This window comes from Pelodiscus sinensis, chromosome 21 (assembly GCF_049634645.1).
Source record: "Pelodiscus sinensis isolate JC-2024 chromosome 21, ASM4963464v1, whole genome shotgun sequence".
In the NCBI taxonomy this organism is placed as follows: Eukaryota; Metazoa; Chordata; order Testudines; family Trionychidae; genus Pelodiscus; species Pelodiscus sinensis.
This window is the reverse complement of record NC_134731.1, coordinates 19,775,348-19,798,467: the sequence shown is the minus strand read 5'-3', so window position 1 is coordinate 19,798,467 and position 23,120 is coordinate 19,775,348. Positions and strand designations below refer to the sequence as shown.

At 44.6% G+C, this 23,120-nt stretch overlaps 1 protein-coding gene across 3 annotated transcripts in view; it reads left to right on the top strand.

Moving 5' to 3' along the window:
- RABGEF1 (RAB guanine nucleotide exchange factor 1) overlaps positions 1-23,120 on the top strand; it is a 60,997-nt gene that overhangs the window by 11,905 nt on the left and 25,972 nt on the right. For all 3 annotated transcript variants that reach the window (XM_075905081.1, XM_075905080.1, XM_075905079.1), the window contains exons 2-3: positions 16,699-16,883; positions 19,628-19,794. In XM_075905081.1, coding sequence (XP_075761196.1) covers positions 16,705-16,883; positions 19,628-19,794 — 346 coding nt within the window. In that variant the 5' untranslated portion in view covers positions 16,699-16,704. The remainder of the gene's footprint in view (positions 1-16,698; positions 16,884-19,627; positions 19,795-23,120) is intronic.

Genomic DNA, 23,120 nt, shown 5'->3' with positions numbered 1-23,120 from the left:
GCATCCTTTTTGCCTTTTTGACCACCGCTGCACACTATGTGGAAGTTTTCAGAGAACTGTCCACGATAACTCCAGGATCTCTTTCCTGATTTGTCGTAGCCAAATTAACTCCTATCATACTGTACGTATAGTTGGGGTTATTTTTCCCGATGTGCATTACTTTACACTTATCCACATTACATTTCATTTGCCATTTTGTTGCCCAATCACTCAGTTTGGTGAGATCTTCTTGGGGTACCTCATAGTGTGCTTTAGTCTTGACTATCCTAAATAGTTTGGTATCATCTGTAAACTTTACCACCTCCCTGCTTACCCCTTTCTCCAGATCATTTATGAATAAGTTGAACAGGATTGGCCCCAGGACTGACCCTTGGGGGACACCACTAGTTACCCCTCTCCATTCTGAAAATGTACCATTTATTCCTACCCTTTGTTTCCTGTCTTTTAACCAGTTCTCAATCCAAGAAAGGACCTTCCCTCTTATCCCATGGCCATGTAATTTACACAAGAGTCTTTGGTGAGGGACCTTGTCAAAGGCTTTCTGAAAATCTAAGTATACTAGATCTACTGGATCCTCCTTGTCCGCATGTTTAACAACCCCTTCAAAGAACTCTAATAGATTAGTAAGACAGGATTTCCCTTTACAGAAACCATGTTGACTTTTGTCCAACAAATTATGTTCTTCTACATGCTTCACAATTTTATTCTCTACTATTGTTTCGACTAATTTGCCAGGTACTGAAGTTAGGCTTACCGGTCTGCAATTGCCCGGATCATCTCTAGAGCTCTTTTTAAATATTGGTGTCACGTTGGCTACCTTGCAGTCATTAGGCACGGAAGCCGATTTAAGGGATAGGTTACAATCCACAGATAATAGTTCAGCAGTTTCCCATTTGAGTTCTTTTAGAACCCTTGGATGAATGCCATCTGGTCCCGGAGATTTGTTAACATTAAGTTTTTAACTTCAAGATTTTATTTCCCTATTCTCTAGAGCTGTGATTTTAGGATTCTTTAATCAATTCTATATGTGATGAAGAGAAACTCCTCTTGAAGAATTCATTGAGCTCCAGTTTGTGACATTTGCACACATTAATGATTCAGTATTGGCCCCCTAGATAGCAAGGTACCTCAGTCAGCTGCTCTGTGTGCCACCACAAATTAAACTTGATCTGTAGGAATTATGACTTGATCTGTAGGAATGTGAGAAGGGATGATTTTCACAAATATAGTGCCCGTTTATAAAAAGGGAAATAAGAACAACCCAGGAAACTACAGACAAACCACTTTCTTTTCTGTGCCAGGAAAGATAATGGAGCAGGTAATTAAGGAATTCATCTGCAAACATCTGGAAGAAAATGAGGTGATAGGTAACAGCCAGCATGGATTTGTAATGAACTAATCATGTCAAACCAATCTTTGGTAGGATAAAAAGTTTTGTGGGTAAGAGAAGTGGTGGACGTGGTATACCTAGACTTTAGTGAGGCATTTGGTACTGTCTTGCATGACCTTATCAATAAATGAGGCAAATACAACTAAGATGGGGCTACTGTAAGGTGGGTGCAAAACTTGCTGGATAACCATTCTCAGAGTAGTTATTAACAGTTCACAGTCATGCTGGAAGGGCATAACAAGTAGGGTTCCACTGGTTTTGGGACCAGTTCTGTTCAATATCTTCATCAACGATTTAGATATTGTAAACTTAGAGAGTACACTTATAAAGTTTGAAGATGATACCAAAGTGGGAGGGGGGTTGCAAATGCTTTGGAGGGTAGGATTCAAAATGATCTGGACAAACTGGAGAAATGGTATGAGGTAAATAGGTGAGCTTCAGCAAGCACAAATGCAAAGTGCTCCACTTAAGAAGGAACAATCAGTTTTGCACATACAGAATGGGAAGCGACTGTCTAGGAAGGAGCACTGCAGAAAGGGATCTAGGGGTCATGGTGGACCACAAGCTAAATGAGTCTCAACAGTAGAGGTGTAAATTAATTAATTAGTCAGTTGATCAGTTAATCAGTAAGCAAAAGCTTATAGGTTAATGGTATAGAGTACACACATTTCCTTCCCCTCCTTATCTGCACCAGTACATTTTTAGCAGGCTGGCCAGCAGTCTGGTTCATTCCAGGCTCACACCAGGTCCAGGACCTACCCCCACTGTAGTTCTGTGTTTAAAGTGTCCTAGGAACTGGGTGGGCAGGCGTTCCAATTCTCACTGGGTCCAGGAGCTCCAACACCCCTTGTCCCCCACCCCGAAAAGGGCTGCTGCCTCTTTATCAGCACTGGGTAACAGGCAGCCAGTCTTCGAGGGGAACTGTTTTTTAAACTGACTCCCCTTGTGGACCAGCTCCTGCCTGACTGAAATGGAGATACACCTATCTCATAGAACTGTCAGTCCCCTGCCCTCATGTCAGGACCAAGTACCATCCCTGACATGCTGCTGCCTCTGATAGAAAGGCTGCTGGCCCCGCCTGCGGGGACTATAGAATAGTTGACTAACAGCTGAGAATTCATGAGGTTACTCAACTATTCAATTAACCGATATTTAACATCCCTAGTCAACAGTATGACTGTTGCAAAAATATCAACCGTGAATCGGGGATGCATTAAGAGGAGTGTTGTGAGCAAGACACGAGAAGTCATTCTCCCGCTCTACTCTGCACTGATTAGGTCTCAATTGGAGTGTTGTGTCCAGTTCTGGGCATCATGTTTCAAGAAAGATGTGGAGAAATTGGAGAAGGTCCAGAAAAGAGCTACAAATATGATTAAAGGTCTAGAAAACATGAGCTATGAAGCAAGACTGAAGGAATTGGTCTTCTTTAGTTTGGAAAAAGAAAAGACCGAGAAGGTACATGGTAGCAGTTTTCAGATATCTAATAGGGTTTCCCAGAGAGGAGGGGCAAAATTGTTCTCATTGGCCTCTGTGGATAGGACAAGAAGCAACGGGCTTAAACTGCTGCAAAGGAGGTTTAGGCTGAATATTAGGAAAAATTTCCTGTCTGTGTGGTTAAACACTGGAATAAATTGCCTAGGGAGGTTGTGGAATCTCCATCTCTGGAGATATTTAAGAGCAGTTTAGACAGACATTTATCAGGGATGGTTTAGACCATGCTTGGTCCTGCCATGATGGCAGGGCACTGGACTTGACTTTAGCAAGACTTTTGATACAGTCTCCCACAATATTCTTGCCAGCAAGTTAAGGGAATGTGGATTGGATAAATGGACAGTAAGATAGATAGAAACCTGGCTAGAAGGTCAGGCCCAGCGGGTAGTGATCAATGGCTCGATGTCAGGATCGTGGTCGGTTTCTAGCGGCGTGCCCCAAGGTTCGGCTCTAGGACCAGTTTTGTTCAATATCTTTATTAATGACCTGGCTGAGGGGATGGATTGCACCCTCAGCAAGTTTGCAGATGACACTAAGCTGGGGAGAGAGGTAGATACATTCCAGGGCAGAGATAGGGTCCAGAGTGACTTAGGTGAATTGGAGGATTGGGCCATAAGAAATCTGATGAGGTTCAACAAGGACAAATGCAGAGTCCTGCACTTGGGACAGAAGAATCCCAAGCATTGGTACAGGCTGGGGACCAACCAGCTAAGTAGTAGTTCTGCAGAAAAGGACCTGGGGATTACAGTGGATGAGAAGCTGGAGATGAGTCAACAGTGTGCCCTTGTAGCCAAGAAGGCTAATGGCATATTAGATTGCTGGCAATGCTCCTCCTAATGCAGATCCAGAGAAGTGATTATTCCCCTTTATTTGGCTCTTGTGAGGCCACACATGGAGAATTGTGTCCAGTTCTGGGCCCCTCACTACAGAAAGGATGTGGACACATTGGAGAGGGTCTAGCGGAGGGCAACCAAAATGATTAGAGGGCTGGAGCATATAACGTAGGAGGAGAGGCTGAGGGAGTTGGGTCTGTTTAGTCTGCAGAAGTGAAGAGTGAGGCGGGATTTGATAGCAGCCTTCAACTTCCTGAAGGGAGGTTCTCAGTAGTAACAGATGGTAGAACAAGGAGCAATGGTCTCAAGTTGTGGTGGGAGAGGTCCAGGTTGGATATTAGGAAAAACTATTTCACTAGGAGAGTGGTGAAGCACTGGAATGGGTTACCTAGGGAAGTAGTGGGGTCTCTATCCCTAGAGATTTTTAAGTCTCGGCTTGACAAAGCCCTGGTTGGGTTGATTTAGTTTGGATTGGTCCTGGCTAGGGCAGGGGGCTGGACTTGATGACCTTCTGAGGTCTCTTCCAATTCTATGATCTCTCAAGGTCCCTTCTAGTTCTGGTATTCTATGATTCATACTTAAATCTTATTTTTGTCAGACTTATTACTTGTTGGTTTATAATTATACTAGGGGGCTGTGCTCTCTGCTTACTAAGTTCGCCAATCCCTCTTCCCATCGTGGCCGCCTTTTCTACCTGTACCGCAGCAGGCAAAGGGCCACCACTAGCCCTTCCTGTGGCCAGATGGGAGCTAGACTGCGGGGCCTGCCCTAGGATTGGGGCCAGGGACAGTACTCTACAGTCAGATGGGGGTTAAGCCCCAGTTGGGGCTCTGTTGGCCAGACTTCATTTTAAATAAAGTAAAATATTATGTCCAACACACAGGTTTCAATGTTATCTGTCTTTATGACGGGGAGGGGAACATTTTTGGGGTTGGGGGCCACTGACCCACCTATAATTCAATCAGGGACCACACAAATGAGAAGGAAAAAAAGTTCTTCAAAAAACCCCAGCCCTCACTAATGTGGCCACCTACAGAAATGCCTCACTCTTCTGGGGCTCTAGCCTGTGGTGGCAGGAGGGAGGACTGAGGTTCAAGGCCTCAGACCAAATTAACTCTTCTGGGATTCTAGGGTTAGGGGATTTTGTGGGCCCCCCAAGGCTCTGGGGTGAGGCCAGAAATGGGAGTTTGTGTGTGGGTCAGAGCTGCCAGTGAGTGGGATAGAGATGGGGGCGCAGGATCTGGGCAGGTGAGGTTCTGGGGCAAGGGAGGGTGCAGTCTGGTCAGGAGGGAAGGGTTGGAGCTGGTTCGGGGTGTAGGGTGTTTGCACTGGGAGAGGGTTCAGGAGTTCGCCAGCCCCTCCCCCGTCTGGCTGCTGCCCTCACCATCCCCTCCCCTTTGACCACTATCCTGCTCCTGCACCTTCCCCTCTTGCCATATACCCTACCTCCAGCCCAGTCCTTTATCCTCCCTCCTGGCAGGACACCCTACCCCTAGCCTGCTCCCGCACTCTGCACTCTCACCCCCTCATGCATCCTACCTCTCACCTTCACCCCCTCCTGCACCTCACTTCCTGCCCAGATCTTGGACCCCCATCCCTATCCCACTCACTGGCAGAGATGGGAGGGGTCGCATGCACCAGAAAGAGGAGGCCATGTGGCTCCCTCCTTCCCAGAGCACTGTGGAGGGAGGAGGCTGCGTGGCTCCTCCTTCCCTGGAGTACCGGAGAGGGAGGAGGGCAGGCAGCAGACCGCAGCTGATGTGATAATGTCACTCTGTGGTCCGTCAGGAAAATCTTTTTATTTATCTAGAGATGAAGTACATACTAACAGACCTCTATCATCTCCTGACATCCCTAAGTGCCTCCCCATGTCCCCTTCAAATCTCGGAGCCCCCTCCGTGCCCCACATCCCTTCAACACTTCCCTTTCCCATTTCCCCATACACAAAGCTCCCTGAATGCCCACCTCTCCCAGCTCCTACCCCAGCCTCCCCTGCATCCTCACTCAGGGACTCACCTTTTGTCTCAGGCAGAGCCACTGCGCACGACTGGCTGGGGCTCCCCATCGCTTTCTCTGCCCACACACATACACTTCCCTCACTTAGCTCCCTGGCACACTCTTTGTGACCCCAGGACCTGTGCTGCAAGCTCCGGGACCTGCATGTGGCCGCCCCAGCGCAGAGCTCTGGGGACGGCTCATGCTCAGGGTAGGTAGGCAACTTTCCTAGGACCCCACACCCAGAGTGACAGACCATGTAGGCAGAAAGCTGCCCTGGGAGCAGGAGGGGCCTGCCAGAGCACCCACAATGGGGGAGACCACACAATTGAGGACACAGGAATATATACGTACGTACATACATAGAGATTTTAAAATTATGAATGTGAGGTACAAATGCAGCAAAAACAGTCACTACTATGTAACTTAAAATATTTTTCCTATGCTGCCAAATAAAATGGTTAACATCTAAAAGGTCAAACTGTCCTGGGACTTTTATTTAGTTTTCAGCCCTTCACAATCTCAGCTCCTAAAAAGGGATATAAAGCCTGGTATATATAAATGTTATATGCAACAAGTAGTCATTCAAAATGAAAAATATTCTTGCCACATATAAGCCCATGTTAGGAAATCATCTTATGGAATCAAAGTTGTTCTTTTCTCCAACACTGCAGAAAAAGAGGGAAGAGAGAAAGAAGGTGGAGGGAAGCATAATCCAAGTACCCTCAGCAGCCCAAACACTGTGGCATTTAATTTCAGAAAGGGGAACTACACAAACATTAGGAGGTTAGTTAAACAGAAATTAAAAGGTACAGTGACAAAAGTAAAATCCCTGCAAGCTGCATGGAAACTTTTCAGAGGTACCACAATAGAGACCCAACTTAAATGTATACCCCCAAATTAAAAAACACAAGAGAACCTCAGAAGTGCCACCATGGCTTAACAACAAAGTAAAAAGTGGTGAGAAGTAAAAAGGCATCGCTTAAAAAGTGGAAGTTAAATCCTACATTTCAAACCGAACTAAGAGATTGGGCAACAAAATGGCAAATGAAATTTAATGTTGGTAAATGTAAAGTAATGCACATTGGAAAAAATAATCCCAACTATACATATAATACAATGGGGATTATTTTAGCTACAACTACTCAAGAGAGAGATCTTGGAGTCATTATGGATAGTTCTCTGAAAACATCCACTCAGTGTGCAGCGACAGCTAAAAGAGCGATAGAGTGATAGAGAATAAGACCGAGAGCATCTTATTGCCTCCATATAAAACCATGATATGCCCACATCTTGACTACTGAATACGGATGTAGTTGTCTCATCTCAAAAAGATATATTCGCATTGGAAAGGGTTCAGAAAAGGGCAACAAAAATGATTAGGGGTTTGAAACAGGTCCCATATGAAGTGAAATTAAAAAGACTTGGACTTTTCAGTTTAGAAAAGAGAAGACTAAGGGGGGGGATATAATAGAGGTCTATAAAATCATGACTGTGGAGAAAGTGAATAAGGAAAAGTCATTTACTTGTTCCTTTAATAAGAATTAGGGGGGTCACCAAATGAAATTAATAGGTAGCAGGTCTAAAACAAACAATTAAGTTTTTCTTCACACAGCACATGGTTGGCCTGTGGAACTCCTTGCTGGAGGAGGTTGTGAAGATCAGGACTTTAACAGGGTTCAAGAAAGAACCAGATAAATTCATGGAGGTTAGATCTATCAGTGGCTATTAGCCAGAATAATAGAAATGGCGTCCCTAGCTTCTGTCAGAGGCTGGGAATGGGTAACGGGAGAGGGATTGCTTGAAGATTCCCTGTTCTGTTAATTCCCTCTGGGACATCTAGCATTGGCCACTTTTGGAAGACAGGATACTGAGCTAGATGGACCTTTGGTTTGACCTGCTAGTGGCTGTGCCTGTGGACACTCAGGTGGACAAACCATCTAACCGCCTGTCAGGGGCTGAACCCGATTAAACCATTGCTGGCCTGTGGGCCAGAGGTCCCCCACCCTGATGTAGGCATCATTTTAGTAACGAGTTTAGAGTCAAGTGAATGTATGTTCATTCTGTCATAAATGGATCCAATTGGTCAAAATTAGAATGAAGCTGTTTTGCAGTTAACTGCTCCATCACTCTGAAACAGTTCCATGGAACAAGATACCCTAACAGATTAAAGAAATGTACACCGTTCATTTCCAGTCTATTTGAGCCAAATTTTATTCTTTTCAAACAATTCAAAGGCTTGATTCCGTAAATGTAGTTTCATTTGTCTTGTTCAGTATCGCATCAAATATTTTAAAATTCTGAAAGTTGAGAGCTACTGCTAGATAATGTCATGGAAACCCCCACTTGGGTTTGGAAGGAGAGAAACACCTTTATTGGGACATAGCTGTGGGAAATTTCAAAGGAAGACTTTGAATTCAAAATGTCTGCAGTAACCTTATATATCCATGGTTACACACAAAATGGAATAGACAATATGTAAGCTAGTAACAGCGTTTTGATTGGCTTAATCATCGGAGCTATCTATCTCAAGTATGCGTTGATAAGCTTAGTTACATGAGTTTTTGCCTTATCCTTCATAAGCAGCTATCCTAGATCAGACCGGTTTCTGTTGGTCCACTATCTATCTCACAATGCAGGGTCACATTCGGTAAGTTACATACAAGCATCCAGAACTTTTCCACATTGTTCCCTTCAACAGCATACATTTTCCTTCTCAATAATGAATACTTGACTCTCTAATTGTATGAGTAGGATCCTGCCAAATTCACGCTCCATTTTGATCAGTTTCATGATAGGATTTTAAACATTGTAAATTTCATTATTTCAGCTATTTAAATATGAAATTTCTTAGTGTTGTAATTGTAGGGGTTCTGACCCAAAAAGGAGTTGAGAGTAGGGATGTAAGCCACTAGCTGACTATCCGATAAGCAAAAGCTTCCCCCCTTGCTGCCTTTATCACAAAGAGGCAGCAAGAGGGGAAGAGGAGGGAGTTCTGGGGGAAGCCGGCTTAAAAGCCAGCTCCCCCCCAGCTCCAGCTCCAGCTCCATGGGAGGGGGCAGGAGCGAAGCAGCAGAGTTACAACTTTGAAATGTACAAGATCTGCAGTGGGGGCTCTTGTACATTTCAAAGATTGAAAAGCCATGTAGACCCCGGGGTTAACAGACTCTCTGCTGGCCCCGGGCTCCATGCAGTGTTCCCACTTTGAAATGTACAAAAGCTCCTGCTGGGGCTCTTGTACATTTCAAAGAGGAAGTTCCCACATGGAACCTGGGGTTAGCAGGACTCCCTGCTAGCCCTGGGCTCCACACAGTGTTTCAGTCTTTGAAATGCATAGGAGCATAAGGTGGAACACCATGCTAGTCCTTATCAACTAATCGAATCGTTGATACATTTTGATTAATTAACTAATCTAACATCCTTATGTGAGAGTGCAGATGTGTGTGTGGCGGAGTTCATGGAGGAGGAGTTGCAATGCTTTTGCTCTTTAGTTCTGAGCTGCTGCTGGGGGCAATGCTGCCTTCAGAGCTACTCTCTGGGTAGCTGGAGAGCAGTAGCTGTTGGCTGGATGCCCAGCACTGAAGGAAGTACCCCACCCAGCAGCAGCACGGAAATAAGGATGGTAAATGTGGTATTGCCATGCTTACTTCTGTGCTGTTGCCTGCAGAGCTGAGTGCTCAGCAGCTGCCATTCACTGGCTGCACAGCTCTGCAGGCAGCAATGCAGAAGAAGGATATCATAGCTATCGTATTTCCACCTTTACTTCTTTGCTGGTGCTGGGGGTTGCTTCCTTCAGGGCTGGGCATCCAGCCAACAGCTGCTGCTCTCCAGCTACCTGGTTCTGAAGGCAGTGCAGTAGTAAGTGTAGCAATACCTCAACCTCCCCAAATGTCTGTGAACCCCACTGCAAATTTGGGTCAGGACTCTTAATTTGAGAAACTCTAGTCTTGCCCATGAAATCTGTATAAATAGAATTAGGTAAAATGCATGCAGAGGACCGACCATATTTCATGGTCTGTAACACATTTCTTCTTTGAGCATTGTTCCTTTGGGTGCTCCTCTTCAGGTGTCAGTGCATGCTTGCACTGGTGATCTGAGAATTGTCTGGTTGTGCTGCACATACATAGCAGCCACCTTGTTTGTGGTGCTGGTTATCTGTTGATTATGCATGCGGCACACCCCACCCATCCCCCAGCTCCTTCTGTACTGTGTTCAGCAGCAGACTGAGCACTTAGTAGTCCAACACTTCTTCACCTGACAGACAAAAGAAATCACTTAATTATTTCCTTCCTTTCTGGTATTCTCTTCCTAGTTCCCTTTCATTGCTTTCTTTAAAAAGAACTTTTCTTTCCGATGTTTTCTTTCAGAACTTTTCTTTCCCTCTACCTTCTCTTTTTAATTTCTCTGTCTCCACAAAACGAGGAGAAGCACTAAAAGAAAATTCAATCCCCGGTAGAGATGTTAAATAGCATGTAATTGAATAGTCATGTAACCATATAAAATGTTTGCAGTTACATGACTATTTGAGAGTCCCTGGGGGTAGGGGGCAGCAGCCAGTGTGCTCTGGTCCCTCTCCTGGGGAGCCCCCTACCACCTAAACTGCTGTCTCTGTATCAGGGGCAATGGTGTGGTGTGGTAGGCGGGAGCTGGTATGCAAGAGGAGCTGTTTTAAAAACCAGCTTCCCATGCAGACCGACTCCACCTGCCACCCAGCGCTGCTGACTCTGATACTGAGGCAGTAGACAGGGTGACAGCAGCCTCTGTCCATAGGGTGCCTGAACTCCTCATAGACAGAGGCTGCTCCGTGGCAGCCCATCCTGCCTCCTTACCCTGCATGTGGGGTGGGGTGAACCTGGTGCTTGTGGGGAGTCAACTTTTAAGCGGGCTCCTGCTTCTCCAGCCTCATGTCAGCAAGGGAGTGGAAATGCATGTAGTTGTCAGGATTAACCAATAAGCCCAGACATGATGACACAATTAACAGGTATCTACACATTGGCATACCTACCTTTCAGCCTGTCTACAACCCCCAAAGTTTTCTCAAAAAGCCTAACAGTAGTCACAGCGCATCTTTGGCGCCAGGGACTAATAATCTTCCTCTGTCTTCCAATATCTCTCTTCCAACCCTAGCCCTTCAGACCAGCTTTCGAAAATCAACTCTCGACCAGGTTTCCCTGTAAGGTGGTGCACACCTGCGCAGCTGGGCAGATACCACGCGAACCGTGTGGTGGCTGCCTGAACTGGAGCCTGGGCCGCAGTGGCTGGAGCTGCAGCACATTGGAGGCAGCCACCCGCCACATAAGCCTGCCCCTTGGAGCAGCTGGGGCCATGGCTGTGTAGTGGCTATTGGGTCTGGGACCATGGAACTAAATTTAGCACCGGGGCCCTGGCTCCAGTCCCAGCACATAGGGTGTGCTGCAGCGGTCCTGGCTCCAGCAGCCACCATGCAGCTGCGGCCACAGCTGCTCCCAGGGGTTGAGCCGCATGGCAGGTGATTGCCCCGATAAGCTGTGACTGCTGAAGCAGCCTCACCACATCTGTGGCTCCAGCTTGGGCAGCCATCATGTGGTCCAGCAGCTCCAGCTCTGACAGCAGCCATACTTGTGTGAGTCCTGATATCCCTTCTGTAAAAGTGCAATGTCCAGATATGATGGGCCTGCCTGGATTCCCATGTTTTTGTAGCAGGAAGCAAGAAGAAAGCATCTGAGGTAGGTTTCTGGGAATGAAGTTGTAGATTTGATTTTGGAGTTGTTTGGGGAAGTATTATATGATATTCTTAAATCCCTGAGAGAATTGTAGAGTGGCAACATCTTTGTGTTAGGCAGTGTTCGAGAGTTGTCTTGTTAATGCAATCGTTCTAGTTTAGGACTACTGTGGGACCACTTTATTTGCTGGTTTGACCACTGTCTGGTGGTTGGGTTTGAGACTTTATAGCTGTCCTCTTAAAGGTGGTGGGATTGTGGTGGATGTGATTGTTAGGGATTTGTCTTTTTTCTGAATCAATCAATGTCATAATGAAGTTTGTGGTTTGTTCTGAAATAAGTGCACAGTATTCTGGGCAGACATGTCATGGTTCAATGTTCTGTTGCTAGCATCTATGCACTCTTTGATATTTTTTTCTACTGTAGATTGTGAGAGAGGTACCAGAAGTAAGAACAAAAGATAATGATGATTTCTTCATCCGATCATCTGGCTTTTGCAAACCCAGTACCATTTTCAAAGTACTGTCAAGTAGCATGGCAGAAATGCTGCTAAGCACGGTGATTCTGATGGACTTTAATATGATCAAGCGGGTGTTCATGTATCAACTTGTGCAATAACTTGAGAGGCAGGCCAATACAGGATAAATTCTCTGGTCTGGCAGGACCATTGATGTTGCTAGACCAGGGAGTTCCTAAACCTGAGAGCCCCAGCAGTTAGGAGTTGGGGGCCAACTGGGAGCCCCGCAGCACAGGAGCCAGTGGCTGGGAGCCCCGCTGGAGGGTTGGGAACAGAGCCAGTTCAGCAGCTGGAGAGGGTTGGGGGGACGGCAGTCAGCTGCCTGTCTGGGGTGGAAGAGGAGCCCAGCCATGCCTGAAAGTGGGGCCCAGTGGCCAAGTCTGGCAGAGTAGTTAGCGGCGGTGGGGAGCCTAGCTGGGATGCTGGAGGCCCCTGAGTAAAGCTCAGAGGCCATTAGCAGAAGGACTGAAATTGACTGTCTGGTCTAGCAAACTCCTTTATCTGGGACCAGTCATGTCCTTAAATTACTGGACCAGGGAGGTCCAACCTGCATTGTAATCTGAGGAGGCTGAGAAGGATGAAATTAAGCAGTTATTTTTGTATGAGTTTTTCTGGAGCAGCCTCAGGTGAGCTGATAGTTCCGGGCTAAGCTAGCTAGTGCTGACTGGTGGTACAGGATAGCGCTATAGAGCTGGGGTGAATAGCAGTGGCAACAGGACTCTAGGGTGTCAAATGCCATTTTTCTAGAAATCTGTGTGGTGCTGACCCTAGAGCTGCAGCACCATGACACCTATGTTAGAGCTCTCCTCGGCATGAAGAAGCATGTGGCGATTTGTAATTAGGAAGCTTACCACTACTAGCTCCTACCAGTCAATTGCTAATGGTTCATCTACCAGCACCAAAACAATCAGGGCTGTTGTCATGGATATGAGCACTTATATATAGAAGTTGCTGTCTTCTGGGTCCTGAGACTTGGCAGTGCAAATACATCAATCCCTCCTTGCACATACAGTAAAACTCCAGTTGTTCGGCATCCAGTGGTCCGGAACTCCCAATGGTGCCGAACTATCGGGAACCCGGAAGTGCTCTGGCCAGCTGGACAATTGGAGCTACTCAGCCCCAGCTTCCCCAAATCCTATGCTGGTCAGCTTCAGCAGCAGCGGACCTGGGGAAGCTGTGGGTCAGAGCACTCCAGCTGCTCTGCCCAGGCTTCCCCAAGTCCGCCGCTACTGCAACTGACCAGTGCCGGACTTGGGGAAGCCAGGGGCAGAGCAGCTAGGATGCTGCCCATGCTGCCCAGTTCCCTGCCGACCCCCCTGACCGTCAAGACCTTTCATAGCCCCCCTTCCGGTACTCGGGCATATCCAATAATCTGGCACCCCTTGGGTCCCAAAGGTGCCAGATTATCGGAAGTTTACTGTATTTAGGATTCCCAGTTTGTACTGCGGCCACTGATGGAATCCATGTGCCTATTCTTTGCCCCCCACACCAGACCTCAGAGTTCATCAACAGAAAAGAGTATTTCTCCATGGTGGTCTGGAGGATCACCAAGGGGGGTCTCTCTAGAACTGAAGTGGGAATGCTACTCTTTTTATTTTGGGCTATATCGAGGGTACGTCTACACTTCAGCCTTTGTCAGCAGAGACAATGCAAATGAAGCGCTCATTGGCCAGACAAAAAAGGGACTCGCCACCCTCCCCCACAAAAAGTGGTTTTTTATGGCATAAATTCCTAATAAGAATAAGAACAGTAATTACTAATAAGTTATGAATAAATATCTTATAAACCTTTACCTTTTCTCTCTGCTGCCATGTCTCCTCCCCTTGCTCCATCAGCTCCCCTGGTGCCTGCTGCCCCCCCAACCCCTCACCCTCCTCTGCTTTGCTGTCCTGACTCCTGCCCTTCTCCCTGCCATCAGCCTTCCTAAGACCTGCCCCCCACTCTGCCAGCACTTCTCTCCCACCTGTGCCCACTCCAGTAGCCCCACTCTGATCATGTGAGCTACCCCTCCTCATCCCCTTTCGTAACACCTCCCTCTACACACCTGCCCTGCCTCTCTCCTCTGGTGCTGGTCTCTCCCCTGCAGGTGTCTGCCCTTCTACTTCACCCCCAGAATCTCCTGGCACCTGCACCCTCCTGGCACCTCCCCCTTCCCTCACTGTCCCTTTGCCCTCTTTTTCCCTGATACCCACCCACTCACCACCCTCTGCCCCCATTCCCCTCATGCCCCTGTGCCCTCAGATGCCTTGCTCCATACTGGCCTTCCTCATGCCCACCCCTTCTTTCAAGCCTTCTCCCAGCACCTCCCCCTCCCCCCTCTAGCCCCTAGTGCCCTTACCCTCTCCTCTCCCAGCATCACCCTGTCCCCACTCCCACTGACACCTCCCCTCCTGCCCTTTTGCTCACTGTCTGCACTTGGCCCCCTGACATTTGTCTCTCCTGCACCCCTGTCCCTTAGTGCCGCCTTCTTCTTCTTCTTCTCCTGACCTCCTCCCCTTCCCTCTGCACAAGTCCCTTCCCCATATTTCTCCCTTCCCCTCCCCCAGGGCCAGCTCTAGGTTTTTTGCTGCCCCAAGCAAAACATTTTTTGGCTGTCCCCCGCCCCCCCATTTTCTGTTGTCTTTTACACGTTTGCATTTTGCAATGGGTTTTTTTTTGTTTGTTTTCCTTTTTGTCCCGTCATTTTAGCTCTATAAATAGCATTTTCATTTGTTTTTGTTTTTTTTCATAAAGGCAAAGGCGCTTCAAGTGAACTTCCCCTTTTACTTGCAGCTGGGTCACAGCAGCGTTTTCCCTGCCCTGTCCAGCCCCTCCCTATGGACAAGTACCCTTCACTCCTGACCCACAGGGGGAGCAGGATGCAGGGACAGCACAGAGCCAGAGGGATGCAGGGAACAGTGGTGCGGTACAGGGGTGGCGCGGGGAGCGGGAGGCACAGAGCCAGAGGGACGCTGGGATCGTGGGGAGCAGGTGTGGTGGAGGCACGGGAACTGGGACGCGGGGAATGGGAGGAGCAGAGGGATCGGGGTCTAGGGGCAGTGCAGGGAACGGGTAGCACAGAGCTGGGGGGGGCAGGGTGCGGGGTGCAAGGGTGGCGCAGAGCCAAAGGATCACAGGGAAGAGGGAGAGCAGTGGGTCCAGGGGAGCAGGGGTGGTGTGGAGAATGGGCGGCACGGAGACAAAGGGGGGCTGGGGCCGTGGCAGGACTTGAGCCAGCTCCCAGGCATCCCGCCCCACCTCCTTGCGCCAGAGCTGCACGCAGGAAGCCCGGTGGCAAGAATCGCCACACTTCCCCCTTCCCAGCGGCGCTCTGCTCCTCTGCCGGCTGACGGATCGGATGGGGCTGCGCCGCCCGTAGTGCGGGCTTCTGCCAACCCGTCACAATGGCCCACTGGGCCAGTCTGCCCCTATACTCGCCAGCTGGTAAAATCTACTCGCTGTGGGCGAGTGTATTTCATAGAATCATAGAATCATAGGACTGGAAGGGACCTCGAGAGGTCATAGAGTCCAGCCCCCCGCCCTCAAGGCAGGATCAAGCTCCGTCTACACCATCCCTGACAGATGTCTATCTAACCTGTTCTTAAATATCTCCAGAGAGGGAGATTCCACCACCTCCCTTGGCAATTTATTCCAATATTTGACCACCCTGACAGTTAGGAATTTTTTCCTAATGTCCAATCTAAACCTCCCCTGCTGCACTTTAAGCCCATTACTCCTTGTCCTGTCCTCAGAAACCAAGAGGAACAAATTTTCTCCTTCCTCCTTGTGACACCCTTTTAGATATTTGAAAACCGCTATCATGTCCCCCCTTAATCTTCTTTTTTCCAAACTAAACAAGCCCAGTTCATGAAGCCTGGCTTCATAGGTCATGTTCTCTAAACCTTTAATCATTCTTGTCGCTCTTCTCTGTACCCTTTCCAATTTCTCCACATCTTTCTTGAAATGTGGCGCCCAGAACTGGACACAGTACTCCAGCTGAGGGAGATGCCCCAGAGGGAGTGAATAGAACAGTTAATCATCAAGTGATGCCTCCCTTATCACTCATTTTGCAAGATAGCGTCCAATCAATGTGGACACTATCTTTCAAAAAAGCAGATCGCTTTTTCGTGCGCTTTTGCTGTGTGAATGCTCTTTCAAATAAGTTTTTCCAGAGGAAAAGCTTCTTCCGAAAGAAGCCTGCAGTTTAGATGTAGCCCCGTTCATCTTGTTTATTTTCTACTACTTTGCACTTTGTGTAATCACTCATACATGCACACTGGCCTGGTGAGAGTGAAGTGTTCTGCTTTGGTAGTGTTGCTTCTTTCCCCCCAGAGCAGGACTACACAAGGTTCCAAGATGGCGAGGAATCGGCCCACCTGTATTAATAGTTGACCTCTACGTATCACATTACATTGACAAAAACTGCATACATTTAAATTCATCCTATGTCTGTTTTGGTACTGTATGACTTATAATCATCAGATGTGGTAGTTCTAAATAGTGAAAATTGCACTGGCTCCTCTAGCTTTGTTTTTACCACTTGAATTAATCAATAATTGAAACAAAATGCAGGACTATGTAGCACTTTAAAGTGCTTCAGCTACACCAGACTAACACGGCTACATTTCTATTACTATTCTAATTGAAACAGAGAGGGAAGTTTCTCTGCATAAGACAAATGAACTTTTCAAAATATCTTACACTTCTTCATCAAAGTATTTTCATTGGATAGTCTGTCAGGAAGTTTCTCTTCTGTTGTTGTTGGTTTTTTTTAACCTTTTTCTCTTTAAACAGGAAGAAATGAGCCTAAAGTCTGAACGCAGAGGAATTCATGTTGATCAGTCAGAGCTACTCTGCAAGAAAGGATGTGGTTACTATGGAAACCCTGCTTGGCAGGGCTTCTGTTCCAAGTGCTGGAGAGAAGAGTACCATAAGGCAAGGCAGAAGCAGATTCAGGAAGACTGGGAACTGGCAGAGCGGTAAAGAGGCCTCTTTATTCCTTCATCTCGTGCAGTAAAATGGCTTTCCCAAACAGTTCAGCCATCTTTTATTTATAGTACTTTTTACCATTTTACCTTCAGCATAGTTGCTGGCTCTGGGCTTTGCAGGAGGAGACAATCAAATATCTGATGCCAAGGAAGAAATGTGTCATTTGTGATAGTTTTGCATAAGAAATTTTTCAAAAGAGCTTTGCTATGTGGTGATAGAGAAGGACAGAAAAACAAAGGCCCAATAAATAATCTGCATAATCTACATAATGAAGTCTGGAATTCCATGACTAATGCTTGACAGTATGCAATCTACTTTTAGGACCATTTTAGTTCAGCCTTTTTTCTCAAATGCTGATGAAATAAATTATAGCTGATTATACTTCTCAGCTAATATTTTTGCCCTGCAGGAGCAAGGATAAAAAAGGCCCCCATTTTTAGCATTACCCGAACACATATAGTTCATCTACTATGAAACACGGACACAAGCATCTTGGGATTTAGTCAATAATTAATACAAAGTCTCAGTTTTAAGTTCTTAGTTACATTATAAACAAATTTGGCAAAAATAACTGCCTTGCTTTTTAATATAGTCTTGTTTACATGGGGAGCTTGCAGCACCTTAAAGACTAATAAAAACATGTCGTTGGTATCAAGAGCTTTCATGGGCACAACCCACTTCTTCAGATGAATTTAGTGTTAAAGGTCCAGTTCCAAAATAAATAGGGGATGAGGGGAAAGAGAAGAAAGGAGGGAGGAGTCAATTATAAGTGTTCAGGTCACATGAAGCTGATAGAGAAGGTGCAAATTGTTAAATTCCCATTGTTTTGTTGTTTTTTTTAAGTCATTAGGATGTGGAAGGTAGTGTGCAAGCCAGCCGATGTCCCTGTTCATACCATTTGCATAAGAATTAAATTTGTAAATGAAGTTAACTTCCAATTCTTCCCAGTATATTTCACTTGTGGAATTGGCCTGAAACAACACGGTGACTTGGAGATCCTTTAATGAGAGTCCAGGCAGATTAAAGTGTACTCCAAGTTTTGTGTATTGCGTGATTTGTGTCCATTAATTCTTTTCCATAGAGACTGTCCAGTTTGTCCAATATATATGGCAGTGGGGCATTGCTGGCATTTGATGACATAGATCACATTAGTGGATGTGCAGTTAAATGAGCCTCTGATGAACAACTGATGTAGTTGGGTTCAGTGATGAAATTGCTTGTGTTTCTATGTGTTTTTTGGCTACTCCAGAAATATTTGTTGCAGCACATGAACACTTGTGGCATTTCTAGAGTTTAATTGGGAATAAATCACAAACGTTTTTTGGGCGTCCAAGCTAGAATGTAAACACTCATTGGCTAACTCAAGTTAATAAGCAGTTAATTCAAGTTAAAAGAAAACCTCATCTAGATGTACCTGAGCTGGAACTAGGCTGGTGTTGGCACATCCCTTGTGCTCAATACTAGTTCATAGTTTGCTTCAACATGTAGTTCAAGTGTTGATTATCATCTAAAAGCCCGAAATCAGTGGTTCTCAATTAGCAGTACCTTCAGGTCTTCTGGAGTCACATCAATTGCTCTAGATATTTGCCTAGTTGTATAACAGGCTATATAAAAAAGCACTAGCAAGCAAGTACAAACTAAAACTTCATGCAAAGAATGACTTGATTTTTCTGTTCTATATGCCGTAAGTTGAAATTAAGTACAATATTTATATTTCGATGTATTTATTTTATAAATCAATTTTATATTTATTTTTTTAGTAGTAGTATGCAGTAATGTTTGTGTTTTTATGTCTGATTTTGTAAGCAAGTAGTTTTTAAGTTAGGTGAAATTTGAGGTACACAAGACAAATCAAATTCATGAAAGGTATAGAGCAGACCAGGAAGGGTTGGGAACCATTGCCCTAAATTATCTTGGATTCAAGTATTCTAGACCCTGTTCCCTAAGCGCCATTACAGTAGTTGCAATCAGTTGCAGCTGTCTGTCCCAGAGATTGACATAGACCAAAACAAATTTATACCCTCTTCAGAAGGGAAGAAGGGTGATGGTAATTTTGTAACTGTCCAAGTACCATGGTGTTGGGCCTGTATGAAATCCTTTTAATAAGTAATAACTGTTCACTGGAGATGTTGAAGCAGCAGATAGGCTCTTTATGATTATAATTAAATGTTCAGAATACAGGCAGTCCCCGGGTTACGTACAAGATAGGGACTGTAGGTTTGTTCTTAAGTTGAATTTGTATGTAAGTTGGAACTGGTACATATTGTAGGGGAAATTCTAGCCAAACATTTCTCCAGAGCTCAGTTTTATTCTCCCACACCTCACTTCCCTCAGTCCTTTATTCTCAAGCTGAGGTGTCTGCTGAGAAAAGCCACTCTGCGTCTCTGGTCTGCTGGAGGGGGCGCTAGCTTCGTGTCTCCCTGGTCTGCTGGGGGGAAGCAGCTAGTGCGGGGTTTCCTCACCCCGTTTGTAAGTAGGGATCCGATGTAAGTCGGATCCATGTAACCCGGGGACTGCCTGTAGTAAATACAAAATGTTTTAAGACCCATAAAGCACAATCCCTGCTTTGAAGAGCTATAATGGTTGGCAGAAGAGTTGATGTGGAGGTGAGGAAGAAGAAAAGAATCTGGGGTCAGAAAGGATAGTTGATTTATCAGTGCTTACTAGATCACCTTATTAACAATTTTTGTTGGTGCTAACTGGCTAAATAGATCCCAAATTCTTTTAATTTTAGACTTCAGCGTGAGGAGGAAGAAGCCTATGCTAGTAGTCAGAATACTCAAGGAGCACAGTCGCTCACCTTTTCTAAGTTTGAGGAGAAGAAAACAAATGAAAAGACTCGCAAGGTGACCACTGTGAAGAAATTCTTCAGTGCGTCTTCCAGGACAGGTGCTAAGAAGGGTAATTTTTATATTTTTGAACCATTACTATATAAATATATTCATTTATAGAGTTTTAGAAGGTTGTGTATAGTGGCTTACAAAATATTTATTGGCTTATATTTTGTATTTGACCTTTCTAACTATACAAGTATAGGATGGAAGTTAGGGTCATCTTGACTGTTAGAAACAATACTGATAAAACTACTATTTTGAATCTACTTTGCTGTTTTCCAGAACTCCCATGCTGTTTTCTTTGAGGTGCTTTACAAACTGTATCCACAAATAGAGAGTCTAAAACCTGAATTCCCACTGCGTTAGTAGTAATTCCTCTGATCAGCATACAGGGAACGTAATAATACTATCGGATATAATGACTGACCACTGACTGTATGGAACTCCAGGATCACTTTACACTATTGACAGGAGTTATCTGTGTAAATAGTTTTTAGTCTTCCCAAACTTAAAAAAAATTAAAAAATTTTGTTGGCTTTTTGTTAGCCTAAATTAGGGATGCAAGAGTTTACCTTGTTAACTGATAAGCTGATGGTTATCTGTTCTGTTAACAATTAAACTCCAAGGGGCTTGGCCTCCAGGAGCCCTCACGGCTGGCAGCATTTAACTGTGTAACGGATTGAATTGTAATTAGTTACAGTTTGTATTTTTAACCATTTTTTACATTTCTAATCTAAATTAGTGGTTTTTTACCTTTTTTTCATTTATAGAGCCCTAACAAATTTTGAGTATAGGTATGGAAATCACAAGTTGAGAATCACTAAATGAACAATAGTTCCCTTTACATTACGGTATACTCCATGTAATTTGGCCAGGTTGGATATCCCATCCTAGAAGCTTTGATTAATTAACAAAAATGTTGTATCTTCCAAGTTGGGGTAAAGGTGCCAGACTGTTGTGTCCGAGACACTTGTTTGAACTATTAATTCAAATGCTTATTTAAATCAAAACGTGTCTTGCAATAATAATCCTATTAAAGAAAGATACAGTAGACATACAGAAAAAGATAATGGTCAGTTACTTTCTCCTGGGGTAAAAGTTAGTCATAAGGGTTTCCGTATCCCCTCTTATTTTAAGACACTTATACACATTCAGATTACATATTCACTACTTCTCTTTCAGTTATCATTAAGTGTCATGAATATTATGTGACTCTCATACTATGCATGTGTAAGGTTCAATTGCAGGAGTTTTGTTGCCCGTGTTATTTTCATATTATTTCTCTTTTCTGATGGGGTTATAACCCCTAATCATTCATAAAGTGATCTGATCAAAGTACTTAATATTTTTAATTGCCTCTTGGCAGCATGTTTTGATTATATGTTGTCATCCAATTTAAGCTCAGTTTAAGCTCAACAACATTCTCTTTGTCCAGCAAAACAGCAGCTGGAAGGAAATTCACTTAACATATTAGAGCAGTGTTTCTTAAACTGTCGGAGGTGTGCTGCGGAAAACAACAGAATTAAAAATGTCCGCCCTTAAAAAGGACAGGTGACTTTTTCTTGGAGGGGGGGGGTGGCTCAATAACTTCCCCCAACCCTTTTTTTCCCCCTCAGTAACTTTCCCTCGATCCATTTCCCCCCCTGACCTTTTTTTTTTTTCTCAACAAAATATTTTAGGTCATTTCTAATTATGGTGTTCCTCATAAAAAAAATTGTTTGGTCTTCCTCGCTCTTAAAAATTTTAGGAAACACTGTATTAGAGCAACACGGCACTCATGCCAAAGCAAGCTGAAGCCAAACATCACAATTATCATCTTGATCTGTCCCAACTTTGTATATAACCCATTTTTATGACTCTTTCCAAAAAAGGTCAGTGGGCCTACATGAAGAATTGTTCAGAAAACCTTTGTTCCCTTTACTACTACTTGAAGGAGCATTTACCATATCCCTGAAAGAAAACAAATGGAATTTTCTCCTGATACCACTGTTTGTAAAAGATCCCATGAATACAAAGCTATGCTAAGGAAGTTTGCAGATAAATGTCTAATGTTCTTTGAGTATGAAGAAACTTAGTATTCTTTGTGGGTTGCCTTGGATTAAAATCACCATGAATAATCCTGTAAAATATTACAGGGGTCTTTTGAGTTTACTGCAGAGTATCTGAAGTTATATTAATATTAATTAGGGCTTCTGATTTTCTGTTTCAATTGATAAACATCAATAAAACACTCCTGATTAAAAATATACTTTTATTTAAAGGCTTGCTAAAAATAAATCATAAAAAAATGAAATGAACCTTAAACACAATAGCCCTAGCGTTAATGATACAAAATAAAGTTACTAGTTAACCACCAAGAGTCATAAAAGGTGGTACCATGCTTCTAGCAAACCAATTTACTTTATCAGAGCAAAAGCAAACAATGACCACCACGTTAGGGAACAACTAGGATAAACTTTAAATCAAGCACCTTGAGGAATTGTAAACTGCAGTAGAATTGTAACAAGCAGTTTGTGCTCTTGCTAAGTCAATGTTATAAATTCCCTCTTGCATAGGACAACAGCTTCACGACCCCTAAACACTCATTTTAAGAATTAGCCTTGTTAAAAGTGATTTTCAAATTATTTAATAGAACTACTTTTATGTTAGCAATACAGGCAGTCCCAGGGTTACATACAAGATAGGGACTATAGGTTTGTTCTTAAGTTGAATTTGTATGTAAGTCGGAACTGGTACATATTGTAGGGGAATCTCTAGCCAAACATTTCTCCAGAGCTCAGTTTTATTTTCCCACACCTCACTTCCCTCAGTCCTTTATTCTCAAGCTGAGGTGTCTACTGAGAAAAGCCGCTCTGCGTCTCCCTGGTCAGCTGGGGGCGGATGCTAGCTTTGCGTCTCCCTGGTCTGCTGGGGGGAAGCAGCTAGTGTGGGGTTGCCTCACCCCATTTGTAAGTAGGGATCCGATGTAAGTCGGATCCATGTAACCCGGGGACTGCCTGTATGTGCTTAATGTCCACAGTAGCCATACTGATAGAAAATTCAATTTCAAACTAAATTTTTTTAAAAAAGGGTAAATTTGGGGACTGAATTTAGCATATATTTGAAATGGCTGGCGTAGTAATGGTTTATGGCAAGCATTCACTTTCCTGAGAATCTTTTCAATAAAGATGCATATGGACGGGCATTCTTTTGAATATAGATATAGATGATGATAGATATAGATTATAGATATAGGGAGGGGGACTGGGTTATTTTCAGAACCATGAGTTTTTAAATTAGTGGGCAATTTACTGTTTAGAAGTGATGTTGACAGTGGAATGGGTCAAATTCATGTTCAGGGAGGAAGCTCAAACCTTTATCCTTCAAAAATGTTTCCCAGCTGGAAGTTCTGTC